Raw genomic sequence first — 26,571 nt, 5'->3', positions numbered from 1 at the left:
TAAAATGAGGGTCATAATTTGAGTTAAATGAGAAAAAAAAAACAAATAATGGAAAAGGAAATGAGGCATCCATAATAGAAGAAAACAACTATACTACTTAGGGATGACAATGGAGCGGGGTGGGGTAGGTATTGCAAAATCCACTACTGCTCCACAATAGGCGTGCTTTGTTTCACCACTTGCCCTATTCCACAATGGATGTATAATATTAAAAACCACTATCAGTTCCATGGATGTTGGATGCACCCATCCTCACTCCACTTTAATTTAATTTTTGTTACTTATCTTTAATATTTTCAATATTTTTAAAGTCAATTAAATATCTAGACATAATTCTTCAAAAAAAAATATAAAATATATAATTTTTTCTATATTACATTACTACATTTTTACCCTTTTAATAGTTTATATATACAAGGATAAAATGATAATTTTTTCTATTTTTGTTTTGTTTCCTCTTAAAGCAATACTAGTTTTAGTTTTTAGTTTCTTGTCATCTTTCTAGTGTATATATGAGATTTGTTAAGGTAAGAGTGTCGTCAAATTTATTGAAACCATTCTTGGAGGGCTTTGTCATGATAGAACACAATGATGATGTTTGAAATTCATTGTCAAGTTGGTCTGATGATGATGAAATTAGGATGCAATTTTTAACGATTTGATCAAAGTGATGCATATTTGTTTCTAAAATTATCTAGTATTGAAATTATTATCAATTTATCTTTCTCACTTTTTGAGATTATTTTACAGACATAACATTTAAGTATTAATTTATAATATTTTATTTATAATGTGTACTGTGTAAATTCATATACCAATAGTGTAGAATTAATGTTTCGGATTCTTACCAACAAATGGTTGGGTGCAATGGTAAGGTACATTGCACTCTTAAGGAAAGAACGTAAGTTTGAACCTTGGAGACAAGATTATTAAAAGGGGCAATCTCGAACCCGGAACATAAACAATATAACTGACATGCATAATAAAAAAAAAATATCGGAATTCTTCCAAATATCCAATATGATTTGGTTGGGCATTGTTTGAGGTAAAGACCCAAATAAAGGATGTTTGCATTACAAGCCTAAAAGGCAAAGAACACTAAAGAACTTTTATAAATGGGCTTAAGGGCTTTAGCCTGTCCTTTGAATACTGTGGCTGCCCATATCCGTGTCCTTTAATTTCCACCCCTTTTTCTTCACATTTAAACAATTTCTTCTTAATTTAAATGAATTATAATTGAATCTGGAATGTCATACATAAAATTTCATTACTCCACTAATTACAAAATGCATAGACTGTTATAAAATAACAAACTTGGATATCTACATCCACTTGTTATAAAATGCATAGAATTTTGATTATATACACAATGAATTTTAACGAATTCAAATTCAAATTTTTACCAATAAAATGATTGGAAAAAGTTGAAAATGTTTAGATAATTTACAAATAATAAACAAATTCAAACTTTTAGATAAAGAAAAATATTCGACTTGCTATTATTCTAAAACCGAAAATCGATTTAATAGACTGTTGGAGGATTTAGGTAAAAATGTAGGTTTGAAAAATGAGTTTGGACAAAAAAAAGAATCATTCTCTAAACGGGTCGAGCCTCGGGTAAGCTAACTCGGCCTGAATTTGAAAAAAGGTTGCTGCTATTTTGTCACTATTTTTTCATTATTTTGCTATCATTTCGCTATTATATGGCTACTATTTTGTTGTTATTGTTTAGATATTGTATAATTTTTATTTTATTATTAAATTTATTATTATTGTAGAGGTATTTGCTTGTTAAGTTGTATATGTTTTAGTGTAATTTAACTATATTATATTTTAATATGTTTGATGTATTATACTTTTTAAAATCATTTTATATAAAAATAATATAAAAAATTTTAAATACAACCCGGATGAGCTGAAGTTGAATTTTAACATTTTTATTCTAATTAAATTTAATTAAAAATAAAATTTTAAGCCATTTTTTAACTTAGAATGCAGACTTAATTTTTGTTACTTGGCGGAACAGCTCACGGACAAAACGGCCCAAAGGAAGACCTTTTGAATCTTTTTTAACTCTACTATTCTTAAACAGAGTTTGCTGATAGAAAGGGAAAATTGGAATCTTTACCTTTTTAATTTTCTTCATAGTGAAGCTTTCTCTGCTCATTTGTCTTTTCATCAAATTAGTACTATTACACGGTGTGATTTTTGTACCATTCATCTTTATGAAATTTTACTTTTTTGATTCTTTTCACAGTCAAATGTTTTTGTTGAAAAAAATTGAGAACCCAATTCGAAAGTTTGAAACTTTTGAAGCGACACGAACTGTTAAAAGCCCCCCACTGAATATTTTTTTTCCTTTCTGCATTTCATCATATGTTTACTTTGGATTAACAATGGCTAACAATTCCCATGAAGACGTTGTTTTATTACCTCAAGCGGTTGAAGCATTGATATCCAGAATTTGCAACGAGCAGGAACAGCCGCGACTTGGTTACTCAACGAGGCAGGCATTGGCTGAGGTAGGTGAAGAAGCATCCCTAAGGATTCTAGAGAAAATCCAACGGACGGAGATTCGTACTACGTTTGATCGATTCGTGATGTATATGATAAGAAACGATTCAAACGGCAATGGCTCTCCTCAAAAACGAGCTAAGTCTGCTCAACTAAATAGTAGTCCCTTTTCTTCTCCCGCCAAAACTTGCCCGCTTATGATGAACTCTCAAGGTTTTACACTTCTTTGAAACCATGGATTTGTTTTCTTTGAAACCATGGATTTGTTTTCATTTTAGTAGTTGTTTTTGACGTTTTGTGTTTTGTGTTTATTGGTTTTAAAAGGGGGAGATAATGTTAATGTTACTACAGCTTCAGTTACCCCTATTCAGAGTTCTTCAGTAAATGCTAATAGAGAAGGGTTTAGTCCACAGTCGGTAGCTACTCCTCTTCTGAGTTCTTTAACAAATGTTGGTAGAGAAGAAGTGTTTAGTCCACAGTTGGCAGCTTTAGGGGAGCTTGAATTTCGTAAAGCTTTTCTTATTTTAAGTTACATTGGACAGTAAGTTCCCAATTTATGGCTATGTCTATCTTTCACTACTTTTAACAATGTGTTTTTAAGACCCTTTTCCATATATATTTTTGCCATAGGAATAAGTTGGAACAAGTAATCACTGCTGATCACATTCGAAGTTTAAAGAATTTGGGGATGGATGAGTTTGAACAAGAGATCTGGGATTCCCTGGGTCAATGTTATGCTCGAGCTGACCGGGTTAAGGTAAACATAACGGTGTTAGCTGTGTTAGATTCTAGCCATATTTTGAATTACATGGCGTGCTAATTATGAAGGGAATGAACATAGATGTTTCTGAAAATTGTAACTTGTATTCGACCCTTTTTCATGTGGGCATATTACCTTCCCTGCTTTTGATGCTTTGTGAAATTGTTTTTTTTTTTCTCTCTTTTTTTGCTTTTCTCACTTACCGTTGCATACCTTTTCTTGCAGCTGCTTGAGGGGGAAGGAAAAACGAATGAGTATCATTGTCATGTGCAAGAAAACGGGACATATAGGTTCAAGGTAAATTGGAAGTTTCAGTTTCTAGGCTTTTGCATTGTCTTGATTCTTTGTTTTCTGCATGTATATATGTTAACTTACATTCATAGGACAAAAGGATTGGGTTAAGTTTATAGACACTTATAGAAACATGTACTGGATATGGACAGATTTATGAGGTTGCTGAAGGCAGTTTAATGAGATTTACCTTTTTATCTCATGCTTACGAAAACTTATTCTATTTCATATGGTAGCCATGCATGGTGGTACAGATCAAATTACGATTTTGTAAAGCTTTTATGGTAATAAGTGGTGATATGGAATTATTATGACGTTGGAACTAGCATACCCCAAACATCTACTGGAAGTGCGTATTTGTTTGTTGCTTGCCTTACTGGATTTGGGTCATGATTTGTAGTTCTGGCTGCAATTGATCTCATAAAATGGTTGTGGTTGTTTCTATCGAAGGGACTTAAGTCCCCTGATCCGTCTTTTTATGGGGTAGATGGATTCACAGAGTATTATAATGTGCTTTGCTTAATAATTATTATTTCTGCATTAATTTTCCTTGGCAAACCTTTTCCCCCCAAATTTATTGTATTTTAATATCTCCTTATTGTATTGAATGTGTTATTGTTTTCATATGGTTTATCAGGGCCCTTATTTTGAAAGGACTAGAAGTCATTTGCAAAGGGTTTTAGGAGATGATAACGTTCTTTCTGTTAAGTTTGAAACAGAAGGTAAAAGTCCACTTGACAGTGGTTGTGTGGGGTTCAAAAAAGTTGCAAAAGAAGGAATTCTTGTTGGTTTGCGCCGATACCGATTTTTTGGTGCGTCTTCTGCACTGCATTCTTGGAATAATAAATATACTATTTATTGTTCTTATTTTCCCTTCCATTTAATTCTGAATTGTTATTCCAGCATACATAAAGTGTTCAAGCTGGCATGTCTTGATGGCTTTTATATTTTCTTCTAGCAGTATGCATCTCGGAATGTATTCTAGGCATGCATGTCCATGATATGCCATGTTGCAGGAGTAGGGGAATAATCATCTGCCAGCTGAATTGCATCTCTTGTTCATGTCTTAATGAGGAATGCTGACATCATCCAGTTCATTTTAGTTGCTTTATTCAACATTGGTTTGGGTGTTTTGTTCAACTTGTCTAAGAGAATCAGCACCAAGGAACGATGTTAGAGCTGCTTTTAAATGAAGGAATTGGTTGTTTGCTGTGCTATAATATTACCTGATGGTTTCACCATTTTAATATTGGTAAAATGTAAGTTGCAAAAAGAAAATGTTGGTGGAATGTATGTGTTACTTTTCCTATGCCACTCCTATGTTCTGTATTGATATTAATTAGGATGATCTAGTGCGACAGCTATTAGTTTCAGTCCCCAGCTTCCGTTCCACTATGGTGTTAAGTGTTTATCTGTGCATGTAAGAAAGAATTACTGTAACGACCCGATAGTCATGGGTGTCGGAAAATATATTTCCGAAATTCCGTTACTGTAAATTAGGCTTGTAAATATTTACTAATAAATATTTACGAAGTTAGTTGTGTGATTAATCAGGTTTTAGTTAGGTAAATTTGCATGAATTAAGAGTAATTAGGTAAAAGGACTAAATTGTATATAGGATAAAAGTTGAATTATAGATTAAAGAAAAATTAAAGGGACTAAAGAAGCAATTACGCCATTGGCATTAAATGAGGCGGCATAAGTGTATATATATTATAAATATTTAAAGTTAATATATATTATGAAGTAAAAGAAAAATAAATAGAAAAAGGAGAGAAAAAAACGAAACAAAGAAGGAAAGAAAGAAAAGAAGAAAAGAAAGAAAGGAGAAAAGTTAGGGTTTCAAGGGTTCAAAGCTCAATTGGTTAGTCAATTTAGTCACTTTTCTTGTAATTTTCATGTTTTTGGAATCCCGGTATTAAATACTACCCGACACATGTCAAAATTTTAGAAATTATTAAGTTTTTTAAATGTTGTTTATGTTGAATAATTAGAGTATTAGGGATTAATTGATAGATTTTTAAGTTAGAAATGAAAAAATGAAAAAGGATTGAATTGTAAAATAAATTATATGTTTTGAGTATTAGGGACTAAATTGTAAAATTTAAAAATTTAGGGATTTGAGTGAAATGAGAGAGTTGAATTTAGTCTAAAGTGGAAATTGAATGAAAATATGAAATTAGTTTTGAAGAAATAAAGTTAGTCTCGGTTTAGGGACTGAATTGGAATTTAGACAAAAGTTGAATAAAAATTGAAATATTCAATGTGAGATTGTATTGTATTGATGAATTTTAATTGTTTTAATTTCCGGAGCTAACGCTGTATCGGAAACTTCAATTAAGAAAGGAAAAGATAAAGTCGACGAGGAGTAGCTCGGAAATTCTAGTTTGTATTTCTATAATCCGAATTCAATTATTAATTGTTGTATTTTGATTTAAATGTTTGTGGTAAGTAAATAAGGTAAGTGTTAGTATTTTTGATATTGAATTTAATGTATGTGAAATTGTGACTTATGTGATAATTGAGTATTGGATAATTGTGGCATTAGAAAAGTGAATTGAAACCCTATTAACTATATCGGGTTGAGTCGGATATAGATGACATGCCATAAGATTGGAAGAGTTCAGGGATTTCTTCGATTTCGACTCGATGAGACACTGGGTGTCAATTTACTACTTCGGATTAATTCGATGAGGCACTGGTTGCTAATTTACTTCGGTTTAACCGATGAGACACTGGGTGTCAATTTATTACTTCGAATTATCTGATGAGGTGATGTTTATCCTTTGTGTCGGCATGTACCTAGGGTGTCTAAATAATAGTTATTTTGTGGTTTGATTGTAAATGAGGTTATAAGTTTAATTTTGGTTGGATTTATACATATAAATATGTGTTTGTTTTTGAAGCCATATAATGGTATGATAAATTGAACTAAATCTAGATATGTGCATGTATATTTAATTCTATGTTTAAGTGCTCATGAACTAGTCAAATTGATTTGGATTTGGTATGTTTATAATTTGGATTAAAATGATACTTTGATGACTTGTTATGAAATGTTTGAAATTTCTGTCTGTTTGATCTGTAAACTCCGGTAATGCTCTGTAACCCGGTTCCGGTGAGGGTTACGGGTTGGGGTGTTACAATTACTTTATTTTTCCAGTTTGCAGCTTTTGGGATTCACATATATGTTTGTTACCTTTATCTGCAGCATATGAGTTATTAAGGATCTTCCATCTCTCGTTTCTTGAGTAAACATTTAATGTGGAATTTATTTTTTGGAATACCCTAGTTATTAGGATTTGGGCATGGCATTGAACACTTACCATGTAAAATTTCAGTATTCAAGAGCGGAGGTAAAGAAGCAAAAAAGAAAGACCGGAGTACCTCACCTGTCAAATGCTATTTTGTTAGATTCGAGTCTAATGCAGCCATTGATGATGGTAAAGAATATGTTTTATCTGGGAAAACAGTTCAAGAAGCCAGAAGTGTGTTTATGCATGTACATACCCTACCAAGTATGGCCAAGTACATGGCCAGGTTAGTGATGATACAGATATCCATGTTTAGATTTTGTTTTTTGTTTTGTTTTTTAAGTGGCTTCTTTTCCTTGGTCTGTAGATTTTCACTAATCTTATCTAAGACCATGAAGTTGGAAGTTGACTTCTCCAACTTAAAATTTAACGTGATAAAAGATATACCTTGCACGGTATGGTATATGGATTTAAGTTTTCATATTCTTCATTAGTTCTTTTATCTTATCTTGTTCCCGAGTTCAATTTGATATTTTAGTGCTATAAAATTTGCAGGATAAAGATAAAAAGCCCGTTTATAAAGATGGAAAACTTTGTATCCACTCTGATGGGACTGGTTATATTTCAGAGGATTTGGCTTTGAAATGCCCAAAAGATGTCTTCAAAGGAAGAATTATGAATGGTGCCAATGTTGAGATTGGACCAATTGGTGCATTGATGGTATGTTAAATTGTGAAAGCATTGCATAGTGGTTGCCCCAATAATTCATCAACGTGTTGTGCAGGACAAAAATCAGTTTGATAGACGATTTTTGCATTAAAATTCCATCAAATCTGCTTTCTGGAATTGGTTAAAATTTCACAATGTTTGGGGTGGAATGGATATGCATGCCTGTAATATCTTGGTCATTTTAAAAGACATGGATTCCAACTATTCATTTGCCATTTAGTTTCTATGGTACTAGTTTGGCAATTTGTTTTACTTTTCTTTCCATCTATATCTCTTAATTTTTATAGTTGGGATGTTAAGCTTTTTGTCCATTGATCCTTTTATTGTTACCTGTTTGTCAGTTCAATGATTTTCTATGATTGTAAATTTCTTCTCAATGAACTTTAGGGCGAGTCTCCAGACACAATGCAGGCAGATTCTTACTGTAGGGTACCGGTATGTGCATTGAACAACTAGCTGATGCTCTCTTCTCTAATTTTATAAACTGATTATCCTTTCATTCTTTATTTTCTTTCCAGCCTTTGCTGATCCAGATCCGCTTCTTTTACGAAGGTTATGCTGTTAAGGGAACTTTGCTCGTCAATAAAAAGGTATAATTTTGTCAGTTTGAGGAATTATAAAAACAAATTTCCCTTTATAACTGGAACCATACTCCAATGGAAAAGTCCATTCTTGAAATGAGGAGCAATGTTTAGTTTTTTTCAGAGTATATCCTGAAGTATACAGTACTGATTAATTTATTGCTGAACAAAATGTGTAAAATTTTTAGGAGAAGTTGGAACAGCCGGGCAAACATGCGAGATATTAGCCTGGTTCAATTAGTTATAACAATTATTACATCAGATAATCTAGATTTGTGTTTCCAATAGAATAACCTTTAAAAAAAAGTGAGACCACCTCAAATGCATATTTCCCTTAAAAAGCAAATGGTCAATATAATCCATTTGTTGTTGTCTAGGATCCTAACTACTGTAACATATTTTTGTTGGCTAACAATTTCTCTGCTTTTCAAAAGCTGCATGCTTGTACTAACTTTTATTCCAAAATTTTGAAGCTTCCATCCAGAACCATTCAAGTACGGCGTTCCATGGTTAAAGTTGAGCCAGATTCGAATCTATCAAATATCTGCACTAGGAATTCCTTGGAAGTAGTTACTACAAGGTACTTGCCATTGTTTAATTCTTCTAATATCTGTTTAATATATTCGTATATCATCCGTTTAGTTTTTCCCTCCAAATCCTTGAATAATAAGTACCCAATTGAATATGTTCCGAGTTCAAAATATGTGAGCTGAGTTGGGTTTTGCATAAACATTCTCAGTACTTGAATGAATCTTCAAGGGGAAAATAAAAGATAAATAAAGAAAAGGATTGAATCTCTCATTTATGTTAATCTTTATGCATGTCTGTTTAAATGTAGCATTGTTGTTCTGATAGGGCATCTATCCAATTCCGGTTTCTTCTTTTACTCTCTGTCACAACATGTTGAGGCCGGTACTAAGCATTTACTGGAATTGTCATTTTTATTCTTTATTCTTGAGGTGAATGCTTCATGGAAGTATGAAGTGTAGCTGGCAGAAGTTGAAGCTCGGCAGCTCTTGCTTCTTTAGTAATCGCAATTAAGAACATGTCCCAATGTGTGCAAAATCAGGAGGGTGTTCCCATTCCCAGATGTTGGATCACTCCAGTGCTTGTGTCCAACCTAATTTGTGGGCATAAAGCCACTCTTTTGAAGCCAATGACTTCACATGACCTTTTTAAGTTTCTTAACATCCCTAGAACTTACCAGAAGATCATGAGATTCTGCTTTAGAAGTTCAGAGCATGAATGCAGAAAAATTTGTTGCTCAAGTCAGTCTTTCAGCCTAATAAAAATTGCTCATTCTCTGTTATAAGACAATCTGCAACTGAAGATGCAAAATTTCTTTTATTTCTGGCTTGATTTTGATGAATTTGGCTTTGATGAGATTATGCCCTGTGAGCTGTTAATGTTCCTTGCTGCAGTTTTGGGTGATATGATTTTTGTCTTCTTCTGCAGTAACCAACCAAAGAGAGCTAGTCTTTCCAAGTATTTGATTATGCTCCTTAGCTATGGAGGTGTCCCAGACAATTTTTTTATGGACATATTGAAGAATGCTTTAGAAGAGTCACAGGGTGCTTTCTCCAACAAGCGAACAGCTCTCAGAGGTAGTTTTCTTAACTTCGTTGTCACCATAATTTGTAGCATTTACAAATTTGTCCTCTCTCCAGTTTTTGTTTTGAAGATCATACTAACTTAATGTGAATATACTATACTGTTGTAGAAAAACAAATTCTACTCGAATGTTTTAGTTGTTCTTTGCTTTTGTTGGCTTTGCACAATATCTTGTCTAATTGATGCTTCTTTGCTTATCTGCTGCTGCTTCTCACTGGTGTATTCAATTTTAATCAATATTCTTAATTATCACATGCAGTTGCTCTTAACCGTGGTGGCTTGGATGAGCTTTTGGCTGCAAAAATGATTTTATCAGGGATTCCTCTTGATGAATCATATTTACAATATCGGATGTCTATAATGTTGAATGAGGAGAGGAAGGGTCTCCTCAGTGGAAAGCTCCCTATAACCGACTCTTATCATCTAATGGGTACTGTAGATCCATCTGGAGTCTTGGAAAGTGATGAAGTCAGCATCATCTTGTAAGTAGGGTTTTTCTGTCGTTCTTCTCATTTTTGTTTGTGATGGCCACATAAAAAAATAATTAACAATCTCCAACGTGTTGCTTAAAGGTACAATCATTGAGTATATTCTCTTCAGTAGAAAACAAAAAGATTAATCCCTTGGAGCATCTCAATTTTTAAAGGCCTTTTCATTTAATGGGTACCATGATCATGTGTTAAGACACCTTCCGCTGACAACTCTGTTTATACTTGCAACAACAAGAATCTCTGTAATCAAATAGAACTTATGGGTCTTTGATGATATGTGTAGGGATAATGGGCAGATTTCCGGAAAAGTGCTTGTGTACCGCCATCCTGGTATACATTTTGGAGATGTACATATCCTCACTGCAAGATATGTTAAAGAATTGGATGAATTTGTAGGTGATGCCAAGTATGCCATATTCTTTCCTTGCAATGGCCCACGCTCTTTGGCTGATGAGATGGCTGGAGGTGATTTTGATGGTGATATGTTCTTCGTATCAAAAAATCCACAGGTTGGTTTCATTTTGAAATAGTTTCTGGTCAAAGAGTTTATTTACCTCTTTCTTACAATTTTTTTCAGTCATTGCCATCATCATTTAATAATACTCAAACAGTTTACTATGATTTTTCCGTCTTCATTTCAATTGGATGAACTTATTAATTTCAGTATCTGATAAAAGGTGACATTTAATTTTCTCTTTAGTTCTTACATATGAGAATGCCTTTACATTCCTACATGGTTGGTGGTAACTCGTCAATTGCATTTCCTTTGGTCTAGATTTCAATGACATTCTTAGATATCACGCATGAAAACGATGGGATTATTTCTTGTCCTACTTATTCAATTTTAAGCATTTACAAAACACAAATCAAAAGAAATTTAACTGTTGTGTTGGGATACTTCTGGTGCTTCAACCTCTGCATTTTCCCTGTCTGTTGGGTAACTTTTTCACCCTATTGTTTTGGCCACTGAATTCTAAAACATGAAGTTCGACTTACCCTTCAAAAAGGACTATGGTTTTACAGATACAAATAAACTGTGAACTACATAGAGTAAATTTTCGGTTTTAAATGTATTTTGCTTTACTTTAATGTTTTCTGAGACGAGGGATACCTGTTTTTATACTTTCTTCAGTTATTGGATTACTTCAAAGTCAGTGAGCCCTGGACAGAAAATTGTACTACTCCTGAAGGTCCCAGTCGGCGGCCCAGTGAATTTTCAGATGAGGAGTTGGAGAGTGAGCTCTTTGAATCATTCTTGAAAACAAGGTTCCAGCCAAGGTAATCACTTGACTTTATACCTTAATATAATTTAGTTTCAGATTAATTTCTGATATTATGGTGCTTTTTGGCTTTTTTTCAGTTATGCTATGGGTGTGGCAGCAGATAATTGGTCTGCTATAATGGACCGCTTTCTTACTGTTGAAGATAGTAACTCATCTGAGAAAACTCTTATGAAAGAAAACCTGAAAAAACTGATTGATTTATACTATGAAGCTTTGGATGCATCAAAGACGGGAAAGAAGGTTAGTAAGTTACTTTTGACAAAGAAATCGATATAACTGATATTTGTAGTACATTTAAATGTGATTCTTTAAGTGAAGCCAATCAATAGTGAGCAATTGATTTGAAGAATGATCTCTAACCCTTGACAGACTCGAACTTGAAATAACTTGAACATGAAATGTTTGAAACCATAATGATCGGACTGAAAGCCGGAGCCTCAAATCTGAATAGTTCAAACCCTAAATGGCTCTGAAATGACTCGAAATAAAAAGTGAGCCTTTCTGAGAGACTGATGCTTATCTTAGAAATCTGTATAACCTTTCCCTACTTCCGAATAGGTCAAAGTTCCCGAAGAGTTGAGAGTAGCTCTATTTCCTCATTATATGGAACGGGAAAATTCATTTAAGTCGACTTCCATACTGGGGAAGATTTATGATCATGTCAAAGCATATCAAGAAGAAGTGTCAAGGAAAGGTAAAGCATGTTCTTAGAGTTTTTATGTTATGTGCTTATTATGGAATAAGTGAAAGTGGGGTAACATTTTTAAACCTTAATCCTATTCAGAAGTTCGAAAGCTCCCTTTTTTCAACGTTGAGGTCTCTGAAGAATGCCGTTCTAAATGGACAGCACTTTACGAGCAATACAGGAAAGACATGACTTATGTCCTGAGCAGCGGTAACAAAGAAAAAAATGATGCAGCTGCTGATGCACTTTATGACAAGTACAAAAAGGTGATTAGTAGACCTCTCAATTAGTTAGAAGAGTTGGATTAATTTTGAGTTGGATTAATCTTAGTAGATCAATTTGAGTTTTTAAATTTTTGGGTCATTTTCTTTTCTAATCATTTCAAGTTTGGGTCAGTTTCTGATTTGTGTTGTTTCATGTTTGGGTCAATTCAAGTTCGGAACATTTGGTTTTGCTAGTTGGTTTCTGGGTTGGGCTTATTATCCTTTGGCTCGACAATTAGTTCTCAAGTCATTTTGGATTCGATTTCACGGTTCAGGTTGTTGACTTTTTACAGTCAAATCGAGTTGAGTGTAGCTTAGATTTGGGGTTAATCAAACTAGGTTTTCCGGTTCAAGTCGATCTTGGTAGATCAATTTGGGTTTTTTTTATAAAGTCAATTCTTTTCCAAATCATTTCAAAATCAAGTAATTTTAGGTTTGAGTTAATTTTGGTCCAGCTCATTTCAGTTCGGGTCATTCAGTTATATTGGTAGTTTTTGGATTGGTTGATTAGGTCATTTCGGGTTTTATCCAAAGTTTATGGAGTTGGACCAGTGGTCGAACTGATCATACCACCGGTTCTCAGTCTGATTGGTCTGGTCAGTTCAAAGAAAAAAATATAAAAATTATAAAAACCAGTTCAGCTACCGGTTTTTAGTTCAATTTAATTGGTCTGTGCCAGTTTACAAGTCAACTGATTTTTTACTTCTCACTGAATTGATACCTTGGCTTGGTTCTTGGTTCTTGGTTTGATTGGTCTGTCCGGTCTGGTTCAAACAAACATTGGTTTTATCATTTGATTTGCCACTTGATTCAAGGTCATTTCAGGTTTGGGGTACTGACTTTTCTTGATGTTAACCTTTTTTGATCAAATCAAGATAAATCTGAGCTTATATTTGAGTTATTCAGATTAAGTTTTCAAGTTCAGGTCATGATTAGTAGCTCTAGTCGATTCTTAGCTTCACAAATCTAATTGAATACATATATTTTTGCGGGATTAGGAATTGTATGGAGGTGCAGAGTTGGTAGTGAGACAAAGACCAATGAACCAAATCAGTGAGGAAGCTTTTGCCATTTACAACATTTGCTATGACTATGCCATCAAAATAAACGATGTTGGCAAATGTGGGTTCGCTTGGAAAGTTGCTGGCTCAGCCCTTTTGAATCTGCATGTCTTGGGGCTGGATGAAAAGACACTCTCATGTGCTCCATCAGTGTTGAAAGAACTTTTCTCGTGAACTAATAATGTTGTATGTAATAATAATAGCTTTAAGTGTTTTGCAATTATGTGCTTAATTTGAAATTTAGTTGTTTGTGTGTATTTATATATACTATGTAGTTTGAAGTCAATATATCGTGGTGTTTTTTCCCTAAAATGCGGAATGTCTTTTTCTTTTTTATTTTTTAATTGTAAGAATCAATACGGAAGAAGATAGGCAGAGAAATGTGGCAGTTCACTCTTAAAGGGCCAGGAGCCGTTGGGACAAAAGGTGGAAGAGAAGAAGACTTCGGGAGATGAGAGAAGAGGGAGTTGCTCAGTTTAGTGAGAGAGTAAAGATTGCTTCTTGCCCTACTGTTCAGGTTTGAAGACAAGTATATGGAATATTAGATACATCACGTGTAAGCATTGTGTTAGCTGCATAGTAGGATGGTAATTAAAATGCTCGAGGTATCTCTAACGGAGGTAGCTTGTGGTGAAGATGTGCCCCAAAACATGATATTCATGAGTGACAAATAGAAGTATTGCGAAGGTTGCAAGCGTAGTATAACAATTTTAAATATCATATAAAAGGACAAGCTTAATACGTTTAGTAAATATAACAAATAAAATAGTATACATGTTAAAATAGAGGTGTTCATGGGCTCGGATCAGGTTGGGTTTGCGTCGAGCTTAAGCATGATATTAACATATTTGCCTAAACTTGATTCGGTATGAAATTTGAGCTTAAAATTTTGTTTAAACCCACTCATTTTTATAAATAAATAACTCAAGTCTATTTAAATCCGCTTAAAAAATAATATTTATATTATTTAATATTTAATATTTAATCTTTTAAAATTTTAAATATAGTCAACATTTTTTAAATGTTTACGTTATTTTAGTATAATATATTATTATAGATTTAATTTTTATGTTTTATAATTTACATAATATATAAAAATAATATAATATAAATAAACTTTAAAAAGGGTGCGGATCTTTAATATCCAAGCCCGAGCCTAATCTTGACCCATATTTTAAATAGACCTATTTTTTGCCAAAACTTATTTTTAAGTCTTATATTTTTGTCCAAACTCTTAAATTTAACTTAACCTATGAATATATTTATATTAAAATAAGATAAAATTATCAATATGCATTTATTCATGTTGTGTAAAATATTAAATATTTAATAATTTATTCTATATTTATATTATAGTTTTCAAATGAAAAAAAAAACCGATGATAAAAGACAAGATATATACTGACAAAAACATTCATATTCCTAATTGAGTCACTAGAAAATAAATAAATTGGACCCGTAGAAAACAGGGGATAAATTTTAGTCATCGAAAATTTTAAAATTCGAAAAATATAGAGACTACGAATAATGTATAACTGTACATATTGTCTAAGACTAGTAATTGAATTTAACCAAACAGATTTAACTGCTTTAGGCCTGAGTTTGATCAAATTAAAGTGCATGAATTAAATCTACAATTTTCATTAAGTACATTGATTGATAGCATAATATTGTTAGATAATATAAACATTACATATATAATAAGAATAATTAATATTGATGTATGAGTTAAATATGTGTAGTTACTCTAGTAATTAATTTCTAATTGTTGATGAGTGATTAAAATTAATCTTAACATGCAAAAGTTATACATCAGTGTTATGGTTCTCAAATTACAGCCACATAACTTTTTTAACATTCCATCTTTAGAGAAGAGAGTTACATTTTTCAATTAGGAAATCAAAACCTCAATACTCAAAGATTTCAAGATATCGATGAAAGTATAGTTTCAGTATCTAATTTTTTTATTGATAATTTGACATGACAAATCCTAATTTTATATTTTAGATTGAAAATTTTTCAATTCTAACAAATTTAACCAAAAAAAATTATATCTCAGAATTTATTTAAAACTTAATATATCAATGAGATACTGAAAAATGTCGAAATTGTATTATTATTGAATAAAGGAGTATATTCTAATGAATGATGCCACTAACATTCATGGGACCTCAATGACCAAAGTGCTGTTAATGATAAAGAAACATAAGAAAGCTAAGCCTTTCTTTTATTGACAAATGACAAAACTCCGCCACCCACCACCACCACTTGGTCACCACGTTTGGCCTAAATCTGCCACCTAGCCACCTCTCCCCATTGTTTTCATATATTTTATATAATTTTTAATAATCGAAACCTTCCAAAATAGGACAACACAAAGGTTATTTGTTAAAGTATTAATAGAGTTCGCAGCTCAGACGACTTTTTTTAGAAATATACATTTAACCCCTAAACTTAGTAGTTTCTTTCACTTTGCTTTTTAAATATTTTTATTTACATTAATCTTGAAAATTGATCCTTGAACTTAAGTTCTTTAAAGTATCATGATACGACACTATGATATTATGTCATATGATCACTTGAATTTTTTTTCCTTAATACCCATTCAAGGATGGAGTTGAAAATACCAAATTTAGGGACTAAATATTATTATTATTTCTTAATACCCATTTCTTTTAAAAATATAAAGTTCAAAAAAATCTATGTTATGAATATTTTATTAAGTGGAAGTCCATCATAATCAAGATAAAGTTTTAATATACTTTAAATTCTAATAGTTATTAAAATTGATCTCTACTTCTTTTATACTTCTCATGCCTATAAATAGAGACTACGATGAAGTCTATAATCATCCCTTTGATTAATAAAGTACATTCTCTATTACTTTCATATTTTCTTTGTTATTTATTCTCTCCATCTCTTTATTTTATAACAATTTATTGTTATTCGTATAATTTTTCTTAAAGCAAATAAATCAATAAATCACTCTGGTTTGTTCTTTTAATTTTTTAAAAGCATTGTTGTATTAAATTTTAAAGCACCGATTTTTAAAACTAATAAAGATTGTAATTTCAATAAAAAATTGCATGTTCCAATATTAAAATAATATTATTATAAGAGGTAACCACAAAATTCAAAGATAAATGATAATATCAATATAAAAGATCAAAGAAAAGGGTTAAATCACATTTTGAACTTAAATTTGATAAATTTTCTCACGTTGAAGTCTGAATTTTTTATCTAATTTAAGTTCTAAAGTTTTTTCTAAATTAATCCTTAAAAATCTTAAAATTTAAATCAAAACAATTATTTTTAGTCCTAACTTGAGAAAAAACTCAAACCCTAATGATTTGATTAAACAAAATAACTTCCTTTTATTATTAGAAAGACTTTTGAGGTCTGCATGACAGTGAAAGTTTATAAAAGGCAGTCGACATAATGATAAAAGTATGAAATTGTGGCACGAGAATTTGGAATGGATCTCAATTAATTTTATTTTTACTTTTAATTATCAAAATAATAAATAAATAAAACACCTCACGTAATTTTTCATAAATTTAATTTATTATTATTATTATTATTATTCATTTACCGAAACATGTAATTTGTTAACTTTTTATGCTAATTTTGTTTAATATATATATATATCTAGTCACTCAATTATGATTTTGATTTTATTTTGGTCATCTAATTATTAATTTTTAATTTATTCATATTTATTAGTCTAATTAAGTCATCAATTTGACTTTTTGATTTCGTGCTCTAATTTAACTACACTGAAAGCAGCTGATCAAAGTGTTCTTTGTTTTTCTTTTTGATGTTCTGGGGATTGATTATTTATTTGTATAATATCCACTTGAACTAAATTAAAGAAAACCCAGTAATCATAGTATCAGCTGAAGCAGAGAGAAATGGAGAGCACGTTGAAGGAGATGAGAGGTGGTGAATCAGTACTTGACTTGTCCCCCAAAGCCACCGTCGGTGGCGGTGTTGAGGATGTTTACGGTGAGGATTTTGCCACCGAAGAACAACTTGTCACCCCTTGGACTTACTCTGTTGCAAGGTCACCTTTTTTATGTAAAAGCTTTTGTTGTGGGTTATGGGTTTTTTTAAAAAGGTTTTTTTAACTATTTCTTCCATGGTTACAGTGGATATTCATTGTTGAGGGATCCCCATCATAACAAAGGGCTTGCATTCACCGAGAAAGAAAGGGATTCTCATTACTTGCTTGGGTTACTGCCGCCTGCTGTTGTCACTCAACAGCTTCAGGTTTATATTGAAACCCCTTTTTATGATCAGATTTTGAGGAGTGGTATTAATGCATGTTTTTTGTTTGTTTTAATTCCTAGGAGAAAAAATTGATGGATAACCTCCGGAAATATGAAGTTCCACTGCAAAAATATATGGCCATGATGGAACTTCAGGTCTCACTTTAAGCTTTGGAATTGTTGGGAAAAAGGGTTTGTTGAGGGTCATGGGAGGTCGGACTCTCTCTTTGGAGTCCATCGAGAGTCGATGGACCCCTCAACATTGGAGGAATTGTGCCCGGTGTGTGTAATTTGGTTTTATCCCGGGTTTTGTCTTCATACTCCACAGATTCACGGGAAGGAGCGTCTCGCCCACCAAAGAAATGTGAGCATTTGGCCTCCATGCTCACATTTCTTTGGTCGACGAGGTGCTTTCACACTGTGAACCTGTTGAGACTCTTCGCGGAGTAGGGAGACTAAACAAGGGATAAAACCGAGCATAGACACCCCGGGCACAATACTTACACTGTTGAGGGGTCTGTCGGCTCTTAATGGATGACACTTCTAAGACTTCTCCAAAGAGAGAGTCTGACCTCCCCTCTACAGGTTTTTTTTTTTTTCATTTTTGCTCATTGGTTTTTCACCTTTAACAGGAAAGGAATGAAAGACTGTTTTACAAGCTTTTGATTGATAATGTTGAGGAGTTGCTCCCAATTGTTTATACCCCAACTGTAGGTGAAGCTTGCCAGAAGTATGGAAGCATCTTTAGGCGACCGCAGGGTCTTTATATAAGTTTGAAAGAGAAGTATGAATGTTTCTCTGCTTTTGTATAATTTGAATATCCTAGTGGATTGGCTCAATTTAATTCGACAATAACGTGCAGGGGAAAAGTTCTTGATGTTTTGAAGAATTGGCCTGAAAGGAATATTCAAGTTATTGTTGTAACTGATGGTGAGCGTATTTTGGGACTTGGGGATCTTGGCTGTCAGGTAAATTGATTAAATTAGAAACGTTTTAATGCGGTTTTTGTATTCTGTAATGTAAATGAGTAACTAGTTTGGATATGAGTGTGTTGGAAATTCAGGGGATGGGAATTCCTGTTGGGAAATTGTCTTTGTACACAGCACTCGGAGGGGTTCGTCCTTCAGCGGTAAGCATTGTTATGTTCTTAGGATGAAATTTTACATAGTTAAAGGAGAAGTGAACTTTGGATATAAACGGCACTTGTAATGATGCTATCATAATGATTGATTCCGCCTTATAGGGTTTACCAGTGACCATCGATGTGGGCACAAATAATGAGCAGTTGTTGAAAGATGAGTTCTACATTGGACTTAGACAAAGGAGGGCAACCGCACAGGTTTGCAGATTTTAATATCTTAATTATCATGAACATAACTTATGTTATTCTGAGGTTGTTTTGGTTACATTTTAGGAATACGCTGACTTGCTACACGAGTTCATGAGTGCTGTCAAGCAGAACTATGGGGAAAAAGTTCTTATACAGGTAGGACACTTCCTTTTGTCTTTTAGAATGTATTTTCTTCTTGCATTTTCCTAACCATGTTCTTGAAATGTTATGCAGTTTGAAGATTTTGCAAATCATAATGCTTTTACATTGCTTGCGAAATACGGCACAACCCACCTTGTCTTCAATGATGATATACAGGTTGGTGATTCTAGCAACATTGTAGGGAGCTCCCTCATTACGATTGTTCGGGTTTTTCTTTAATTTATGATCACTTTTGGTGCAGGGGACGGCATCCGTTGTTCTTGCTGGGGTTGTCGCTGCATTGAAGTTGATTGGTGGTACTCTAGCTGACCACAAATTCTTGTTCCTTGGTGCCGGGGAAGTAAGACACCAATCTCTGCCTCGTCATTTTTTTTTCCTGGGAAGGGAAGGGAGCAATATGCTGAAATAATTTACTTTTAATGGACCAATTGGAAATACCTCTCGATCGAGTCACTGATGGTTGCTTTTGTCGTACTGTTGCAGGCTGGGACTGGTATAGCAGAGCTTATAGCTCTCGAGATGTCAAAGCAGGTAAAAGCATACTAATAAGAATTTTACAGATCTTTTTAGTGATCGTAAATTCCATTGCAGTGCTCGGAGTGATTATTTTTTTGTTAACTTTCAGACAAAAATTCCTGTGGAAGAGACCCGTAAGAAAATCTGGCTTGTGGACTCAAAGGTATCTATAAGCTTGGCCTCGATTGTTGTAGAAATAAATATATCGTATGAACATCCATTTTCACCTAAATTGGCATGAGAAAAACTTCAGGGACTGATTGTTAACTCTCGCAAAGAATCACTTCAACACTTCAAGAAACCATGGGCTCATGACCATGAACCTGTTAAGGATCTATTAGGTGCTGTCAAGGTAAGAAAAATATTACTTACTTTCGTGTTTTTTAAACTAATTTCCGGTGCTTACTTTTCTCATACTTCTTCAGGCTATCAAGCCAACTGTTTTGATTGGGTCATCTGGAGTCGGAAGAACTTTTACGAAGGAAATTATCGAGACTGTAACCTCCTTCAATGAGGTACTTTACAAAGTTCTCGTATCTATATGCTTTGTGGTATAATATAACTTTCTGCCAACCGGAACCGGAAAATATTTACATTTTTGTATATTGATAACAATGCAGAAACCTCTTATTATGGCTCTCTCCAACCCGACCTCACAATCTGAGTGCACTGCTGAAGAAGCTTATACTTGGAGTCAGGTAACATTCTTCATTTCTTAGTTCGTACTCTGTAAACCTCAGAACTAAGGTGTAAAAGCTACCAGAAAGTTCGGGTGGCGTATTTGCTTCAAAATCTCATTCTTATTAACGTTGTCCGCATCTTACAGGGCCGTGCAATTTTTGCTAGTGGAAGTCCATTTGATCCTTTCGAATACAATGGCAAAGTTTTTGTTCCTGGACAGGTCCGGCTATTATTTGATTGTTTAGTATAGTATAGCAAATTGTCCCCATATGCAATATCTCATGAATACCGGGAACTGATCACCATGTTTTCTACTGTCATTTCAGGCCAACAATGCTTACATTTTCCCCGGATTTGGTCTGGGTTTGGTCATCTCCGGAGCAATTCGTGTGCATGACGACATGCTTTTGGCTGCCTGTAAGTAAACAATAATTAGCTTACGAACAACACAACAACATATACATACCGAAATTCACTGGGATTTAGATTAACTGTATGCTGTTCTTGCCTGTCTTCGTACTAACAGCGGAAGCCTTGGCTAAACAAGTATCTGACGAAAACTACAATAAGGGCCTTATTTATCCACCATTCTCTAACATTAGGAAAATTTCAGCTAATATAGCTGCTAACGTTGCTGCCAAAGCATATGAACTCGGTCAGTTGACACTTCTAGTCGAATTACAGACCTATATATATAGGTGTTTTCAGTTCGTTTAAGACTGAAACTGTTTGTAATTTGCTTTCTAGGTGTGGCAACTCGTCTCCCCCGTCCTGCCAATCTTGTGAAGTATGCCGAGAGTTGCATGTACTCGCCTGTCTACCGTAGTTACAGGTAGATTTTCGTGCACCATTTTCGTATATAATAGCTTCATCTTGAAGCTCATGGGATGCTGTATATGTTGTCTCTAATAGACCAAAAAGTATGACTTGGGTTGTGGAATGTTTACTGTCACGAGTGTTTGAAAATGTTGTATTATTATGTTTTTGAAGCAGACTTGAGAGTGTTTCTATGTTCATGTTTTATAATTAATTAATAATACTTCTATCTACACAAATTTACTTTTATTTTTAGGAATTTAATTATTTTATTTTTAAGATTTCAAAATTCAGGTGCAATTGTTAACACTTTTAAATTGTTTTGTATAATATTTTGAAATAAAAATCATAAAAATGACGTAATGAATTTGAATTTAATAAAATAATTTTAGTAGTGTTCACAAGTGGACTTGAATTTTAAAATATAAAAAGTAGAGGATTCAATCCTTGAAAGTATAGGGATTAAATTTTAAAATTACAAAGAATACTAAGATTTATGATATATTTTAACCAATATAATAAATTTTCATTTCAAAAATTTATGTGCAAATGCATATAAGAAAATTAAATTTATATATTTATTTTCTACTACTATTCCGCTTTAAGTTTTTTCGTTATACATATATTTAAAATTTAAATTTAAATTATATTATATTAATTTAATATAATTAATATTATTTTAATTTTTACATGTAAAATTTTATGCCATGTTATAATTTGATGATGTCACATTATATGTGATTAAATTAGGAAATGTATAATGTCAAATTTAGCTTTATAAAGTTTATATTGTTTATCAATTTGATATTTCTTTTAGTTGCATTTGACTCTCGATCTTTTAAAAGGAATTAAATTTGACAATTAATTTTTAAAAGAGTCGGATTATTGATATTAAAATTTTAACATGATAACTTATATGGTAACACAGTAAAATAAGGGCATAGTTTAATTTTCCTATATTAAAGTCTCTTTTTCCTGTTATTTTAGTTATTTTAAATAAAATATTAAATTATAAAATATATAAAAATATAAAATATTTAAGTTTATTTATGATATTAATTCTAAAATTAAAATCGTACATGACGGAGTAAAAAGATTATTTCGGGTATACACAAATCCCATCCAAATTTAATTAGCGACTGAGATTTTTTATTATTATTAAGGATGGATCCTCTACATTGGTGCTTATTGCTTAACGGTTCCTTTTTCGTTGTTGTTGCACAATCAACAAAGAAAAATTGCCAAAGAAATCTGAAGATGAAAGCAAATCTCCGATAATCCCAATCTCTCGAAATTCACACCATTCTTCTAGACCTAAGGTTATTGCATCTTCACTCCTGTATCTTCTCCCAACAATGATAAGTTGGTAGTCTTTGACGATGGATCGAAGAAAAGTCGATGTTTCGGGTCCGTCTTTTACATGTTCCTTGATGTACGTTAAGGGTACACTTTCTTTGATGTCTTTCAACATCTCTTTGTCGAGCATTCGTTCATCTTCGGCTAGGAAGAACTCTAAGCTGCCCACAGCTTTGAGGTGGATTACGGTGAGGCTAACGCTTTCGTCTTGCGAAAAGCGTTTCGCTAATGCTAGAGCCTCCCTATCGTCTTCGCCTCCTAAGAAGATTACGGCAATGGCGTAGGATGAGGAGTTGGATGGTGATAGTGTGTCTTTGGAATTGGAGCCTTTTATATTGCGACGTCCTTCGACGAGGATCCCTACTGAGCAAGGTGCTCGTTCGAGGATGTCGAAGTTGAGGCTTCTTAGGGTTTGATCTTCTGATTCGATGCTCCCATCACTGTACCACCTACGGTGAAACGGAAGTATTATAAAGGATGTGAGGCGGTCCATGGCGAGGTTGCATGTATCTTCGTACATCAAATTCGATGGAGAGACCGCAGTGAAAAAGTTTACAGATACAGCTCCCAAGTTGTCCCGCTCGAACTGTTTGAACGCGACCACGACATTGTCGGAGTACGAGTTGTTAGATGACGCTTTCTGTTGGTTGTGATGAGCGATGAAAAGCGGCGTGGCTTGTCCGCTGAGCTTCACAAGGTGAAGTACATCCAAAGCAATCGGACATTCCCTAGTCGGACAAGAGGCGTTCAATAGGTTGATAATGGAATTAACGTTACCCGGCACGTGAACGCAACCGATCATTCGCAGCTCTTGGTTGAACCTGGAATTCATTATGGTCCGTTTCTGAAAACATAAATACTTCTTAGACGGGTCGTAAAGCTTTTTCACGGCTATTGGCACAACGCTTGCCACAATAATGATTACAATAGTCAAGTGAGCGAATATATCCTCCGATATAATCTGCATTCGTTTAACCAAATCAAAACAATTAACAAAGCATTAGACATTACGAAATCCATTCCAAACCCTAAAAACATTACGAGAAACACGTACTCTAGAATCATTCATGATGCTGTAAGAACCGATCTCGACAATCCCTTTCGATATCATTATAAAAGCAAGTGCAAAAGAGTCCCTAGTGGGCATCTTGCATAACAAAGTCAACAATAAAGAGACCCCAAATTTGATAATCAATGTTACCACAGCTCCAACGGCTTGATGATATGCATATTTGGTAGAGTATTTAAAGTAAGATAAATCAAACCTCATACCACATGTTGTAGCAAATATAGGCATAAACAAGCCTGAAACAACAGGGTCTAGCTTTTCAACCAATGCTGACCCTAATGGTGGACCTTCCGGTACAGCCAATCCGAAAATAAATGGACCATATAAAAAATATACACGAAATAGTGCAGTAAACCTAGGTGATATCATGAAGGCCAAAATGATGATATAAAAGCAAGTGTCTTTGATTTGGCCAGCTTCAGGTGTACGTTTCACCATCCATTTCATCCCAGGCCGTAAAACGAATACGAGGATACAAACATAGAGCATAGCCATTCCAACATCAAATAGAACATCTTTGCTGCCTTTTTGGATCCCGGTATTGACCCATATGCTAAACATGGTAAGCACTAATGTCAACATGTCGCCTATGAGTGCCGCGGATAATCCGAGCCTGCCGAGTTCCGAATTAAGTATCTTCAGCTCGCTGAGGAGGCTATGTATGACCGGGAATGACGTCCCAGAATACGTTACCGCAAGGTGAAAGATTTTGTTGGAAAACACATTGCCTCCTGGGTGAAGTGTCTTGACTGTCATCAACCAAAATATCAATGATACCAACACGGGGAACAAACCAATAGCTATGGCCAATTTTCCAGATTTCCATGTTAACCTAAGATCCATTTTTACCCCACTTAAGAACATGAAGAACATAAACCCTAATGCTCCCACTGACCCTAAAACTGCTACACTATCCTCTGATATGGTAACCAATGAATGCTCATCACTGAATATCAGAGGACTCATTAGTATCCCTGCCTGCAAAACATACATACGTGGGTTGTTAAACAGCATAAAAGGGTAAAAGTATCAGGCTATTGTCTTAAAAATTAGATTGCATTATATCCTTTTTACTGAAAAAAAAAAGAGCAAATTAATATATGTATGTACGTTAGAGGTGTTTATGGGATGAGTTGAGTTTAGGTATGATATTAACATACTTTGTGCTTGCTCAAGCTTGGCTCGACTGAAATATGAGATTAAAATTTTGCTTAATCCCGTCTGTATTTATAAGTAGCTAACTCAAACTCATTTTAGACTCGCCCATATTATGTTTTAAAAAAAATTATATATAATTATCTTAGTTTATATTATATTGCCAATACACATACACAAAACATGTGAACATGCACTTACAAGGAGCTGGGAGATGAACAATGGCAAACCCAAGAGCTTGAGTAAACTATGGATGATTTGAGTGAGAACAAAAATGACCACCATTTGGAAATGAAGTCTTGGCCCAGAATAGTCCATGAGTTTACCAAGTTTGTCCTTTTGAACAAGCAATGCAGCCAAGCCTGGTGAGATGACTTTGGGTGGGAATTTAAGGCAAACCTCTTCTGATCTTGCTGTTCTATCCATGCCAGTAGTGTAGGAGCTTGAATTATAAGTCATGGTGGATAGTCCTGCAAATTGGTACAAAGCTACAAAGATATTTTGATAATGGGATTGGCAAAAGGATTGGAATTGAATTTATAAACATTACAGGGTGTTTTTTCGTTAACAGCTTTTTTGTTCTTGGTTTCAAAACCAGAAATAAGTTCTTGTTTTTTCCATTACATTTGAACCTCATGCATGTAACTCTTGACGATATTGATCTTTTTGTTACTAAATTTAGGTACTAAAGTTGATAAAAAAAATATAGGTAACAAAATCAACCTAACTACTAAGAATAGGAGTAAAAAATGTATATTACCCCTAAATTAAAACTTCAAGTTTCACTTTACATGTCTTGACTTGTTTGCTAATTTAATGTATAGAAACTAAATTTCTTCAGCATTTTAAGAAAAAGAAATCTTTACATTTTAAAGTGTTTTTATTTGACCTAAAAAATCTTTATATTTTTGTCATTGTTGTTAGACTTTCATTTTAGTTACCTAAGGGTTAAATCTCTAACAATAGTTGATTGTACAAATCAGATCATGTTTACAAACATCAAGTGGATAAAAAATAATTTTTTGCCTGACCAAAATAAAAGTATAAATATGATGTGGAATTTACTGTAACACCTCTAACCCGTATCCTTCGTCTGAATAGGGTTACGGAGCATTACCAGAGTTTACATATCAAATAAATAGACATTTCATATAATATAACTTTCATGTCAGAAACCAATCGAAATCAAACATTTTGTCCCTTATACGAGCCCTTAGGGCCTAAAATACGCGTTAGGAACAAGTCGGGACTAAATCGAGTACTCAAAGAATTTTTCTGAAAAAGTAAAAAAATTTCAAAGCTGTAGGGGTCACACGGCTGTGTGACTCACACGGTCAGAAGACACACCTGTGTCTCAAGCCGTGTGGGTATCCGAAATAGGTACACATGCCCGTGTCTAGCCCATGTCCATACCCGTGTAACTCTCTGACTTGGGTCACACGGCCAAGTCACACGGCTGTGTGCTAGGCCATGTGAGAATACTGACTTGCATTTCTTAAGAAGATACAGGGGACACACGGCTGAGACACACGCCCGTGTCTCTACCCTTGTGGACGAAAATAAATCATTTTCTAAGCCACATTTCTCACCCAAATCGACACCAACCTAGCCTCAACAATTTTCACATCAACAAGCCATAACAAGGCATTCAACACAAGCTAAAATCAAGTCTTAAACATATATTTTGACTACATA

At 33.7% G+C, this 26,571-nt stretch overlaps 3 protein-coding genes across 3 annotated transcripts; 2 read left to right on the top strand and 1 right to left on the bottom strand.

Moving 5' to 3' along the window:
* Nucleotides 1-2,112: 2,112 nt before the first annotated feature.
* On the top strand, nucleotides 2,113-13,835 carry LOC105789401 (probable RNA-dependent RNA polymerase 5). Its single transcript, XM_012616810.2, has 19 exons — nucleotides 2,113-2,727; nucleotides 2,839-3,055; nucleotides 3,145-3,271; nucleotides 3,500-3,571; nucleotides 4,203-4,377; nucleotides 6,907-7,105; nucleotides 7,187-7,274; nucleotides 7,375-7,539; nucleotides 7,936-7,983; nucleotides 8,067-8,138; nucleotides 8,603-8,709; nucleotides 9,585-9,733; nucleotides 10,000-10,222; nucleotides 10,515-10,740; nucleotides 11,364-11,509; nucleotides 11,592-11,754; nucleotides 12,073-12,208; nucleotides 12,299-12,465; nucleotides 13,461-13,835. Exons 1-19 carry the CDS (start codon nucleotides 2,226-2,228, stop codon nucleotides 13,695-13,697), a joined length of 3,219 nt encoding a protein of 1,072 aa, XP_012472264.1. The 5' UTR covers nucleotides 2,113-2,225; the 3' UTR covers nucleotides 13,698-13,835.
* Nucleotides 13,836-17,289: 3,454 nt separating this feature from the next.
* On the top strand, nucleotides 17,290-21,545 carry LOC105789558 (NADP-dependent malic enzyme). The gene is made up of 19 exons (XM_012616951.2): nucleotides 17,290-17,586; nucleotides 17,672-17,792; nucleotides 17,873-17,947; nucleotides 18,424-18,575; nucleotides 18,654-18,759; nucleotides 18,855-18,920; nucleotides 19,035-19,130; nucleotides 19,206-19,277; nucleotides 19,356-19,439; nucleotides 19,525-19,623; nucleotides 19,767-19,814; nucleotides 19,909-19,962; nucleotides 20,053-20,151; nucleotides 20,225-20,314; nucleotides 20,420-20,497; nucleotides 20,626-20,700; nucleotides 20,807-20,897; nucleotides 21,007-21,135; nucleotides 21,228-21,545. Exons 1-19 carry the CDS (start codon nucleotides 17,435-17,437, stop codon nucleotides 21,314-21,316), a joined length of 1,776 nt encoding a protein of 591 aa, XP_012472405.1. The 5' UTR covers nucleotides 17,290-17,434; the 3' UTR covers nucleotides 21,317-21,545.
* Nucleotides 21,546-22,444: 899 nt separating this feature from the next.
* On the bottom strand, nucleotides 22,445-25,335 carry LOC105770205 (cation/H(+) antiporter 4). Its single transcript, XM_012591304.2, has 3 exons — nucleotides 25,078-25,335; nucleotides 23,707-24,699; nucleotides 22,445-23,613 (listed from the first exon to the last, which is right to left on the bottom strand). Exons 1-3 carry the CDS (start codon nucleotides 25,333-25,335, stop codon nucleotides 22,489-22,491), a joined length of 2,376 nt encoding a protein of 791 aa, XP_012446758.1. The 3' UTR covers nucleotides 22,445-22,488.
* Between the last annotated feature and the right edge of the window lie 1,236 nt (nucleotides 25,336-26,571).

Source organism: Gossypium raimondii, chromosome 7 (assembly GCF_025698545.1).
Source record: "Gossypium raimondii isolate GPD5lz chromosome 7, ASM2569854v1, whole genome shotgun sequence".
Classification (NCBI taxonomy): domain Eukaryota; kingdom Viridiplantae; phylum Streptophyta; class Magnoliopsida; order Malvales; family Malvaceae; genus Gossypium; species Gossypium raimondii.
The sequence above is the reverse complement of the archived record's forward strand: the minus strand, read 5'-3'. Positions and strand labels throughout refer to the sequence as shown.

What these genes read in the sequence shown, in the direction of transcription:
- LOC105789401 (XM_012616810.2), top strand. Translation starts at nt 2,226, where the DNA reads ATGAAATTTTACTTTTTTGATTCTTTTCACAGTCAAATGTTTTTGTTG. An exon ending in TCGTATCAAAAAATCCACAG is followed by an intron (nt 10,741 to 11,363) that starts GTTGGTTTCATT and finishes TACTTTCTTCAG; the next exon opens with TTATTGGATTACTTCAAAGT. An exon ending in TTTATGACAAGTACAAAAAG is followed by an intron (nt 12,466 to 13,460) that starts GTGATTAGTAGA and finishes TTGCGGGATTAG; the next exon opens with GAATTGTATGGAGGTGCAGA.
- LOC105789558 (XM_012616951.2), top strand. Translation starts at nt 17,435, where the DNA reads ATGGAGAGCACGTTGAAGGAGATGAGAGGTGGTGAATCAGTACTTGAC. An exon ending in GAGGGGTTCGTCCTTCAGCG is followed by an intron (nt 18,921 to 19,034) that starts GTAAGCATTGTT and finishes TCCGCCTTATAG; the next exon opens with GGTTTACCAGTGACCATCGA. An exon ending in AAGTTTTTGTTCCTGGACAG is followed by an intron (nt 20,701 to 20,806) that starts GTCCGGCTATTA and finishes CTGTCATTTCAG; the next exon opens with GCCAACAATGCTTACATTTT.
- LOC105770205 (XM_012591304.2), bottom strand. Translation starts at nt 25,335, where the DNA reads ATGACTTATAATTCAAGCTCCTACACTACTGGCATGGATAGAACAGCA. An exon ending in TGTTCATCTCCCAGCTCCTT is followed by an intron (nt 24,700 to 25,077) that starts GTAAGTGCATGT and finishes TATGTTTTGCAG; the next exon opens with GCAGGGATACTAATGAGTCC. An exon ending in GCATCATGAATGATTCTAGA is followed by an intron (nt 23,614 to 23,706) that starts GTACGTGTTTCT and finishes AAACGAATGCAG; the next exon opens with ATTATATCGGAGGATATATT.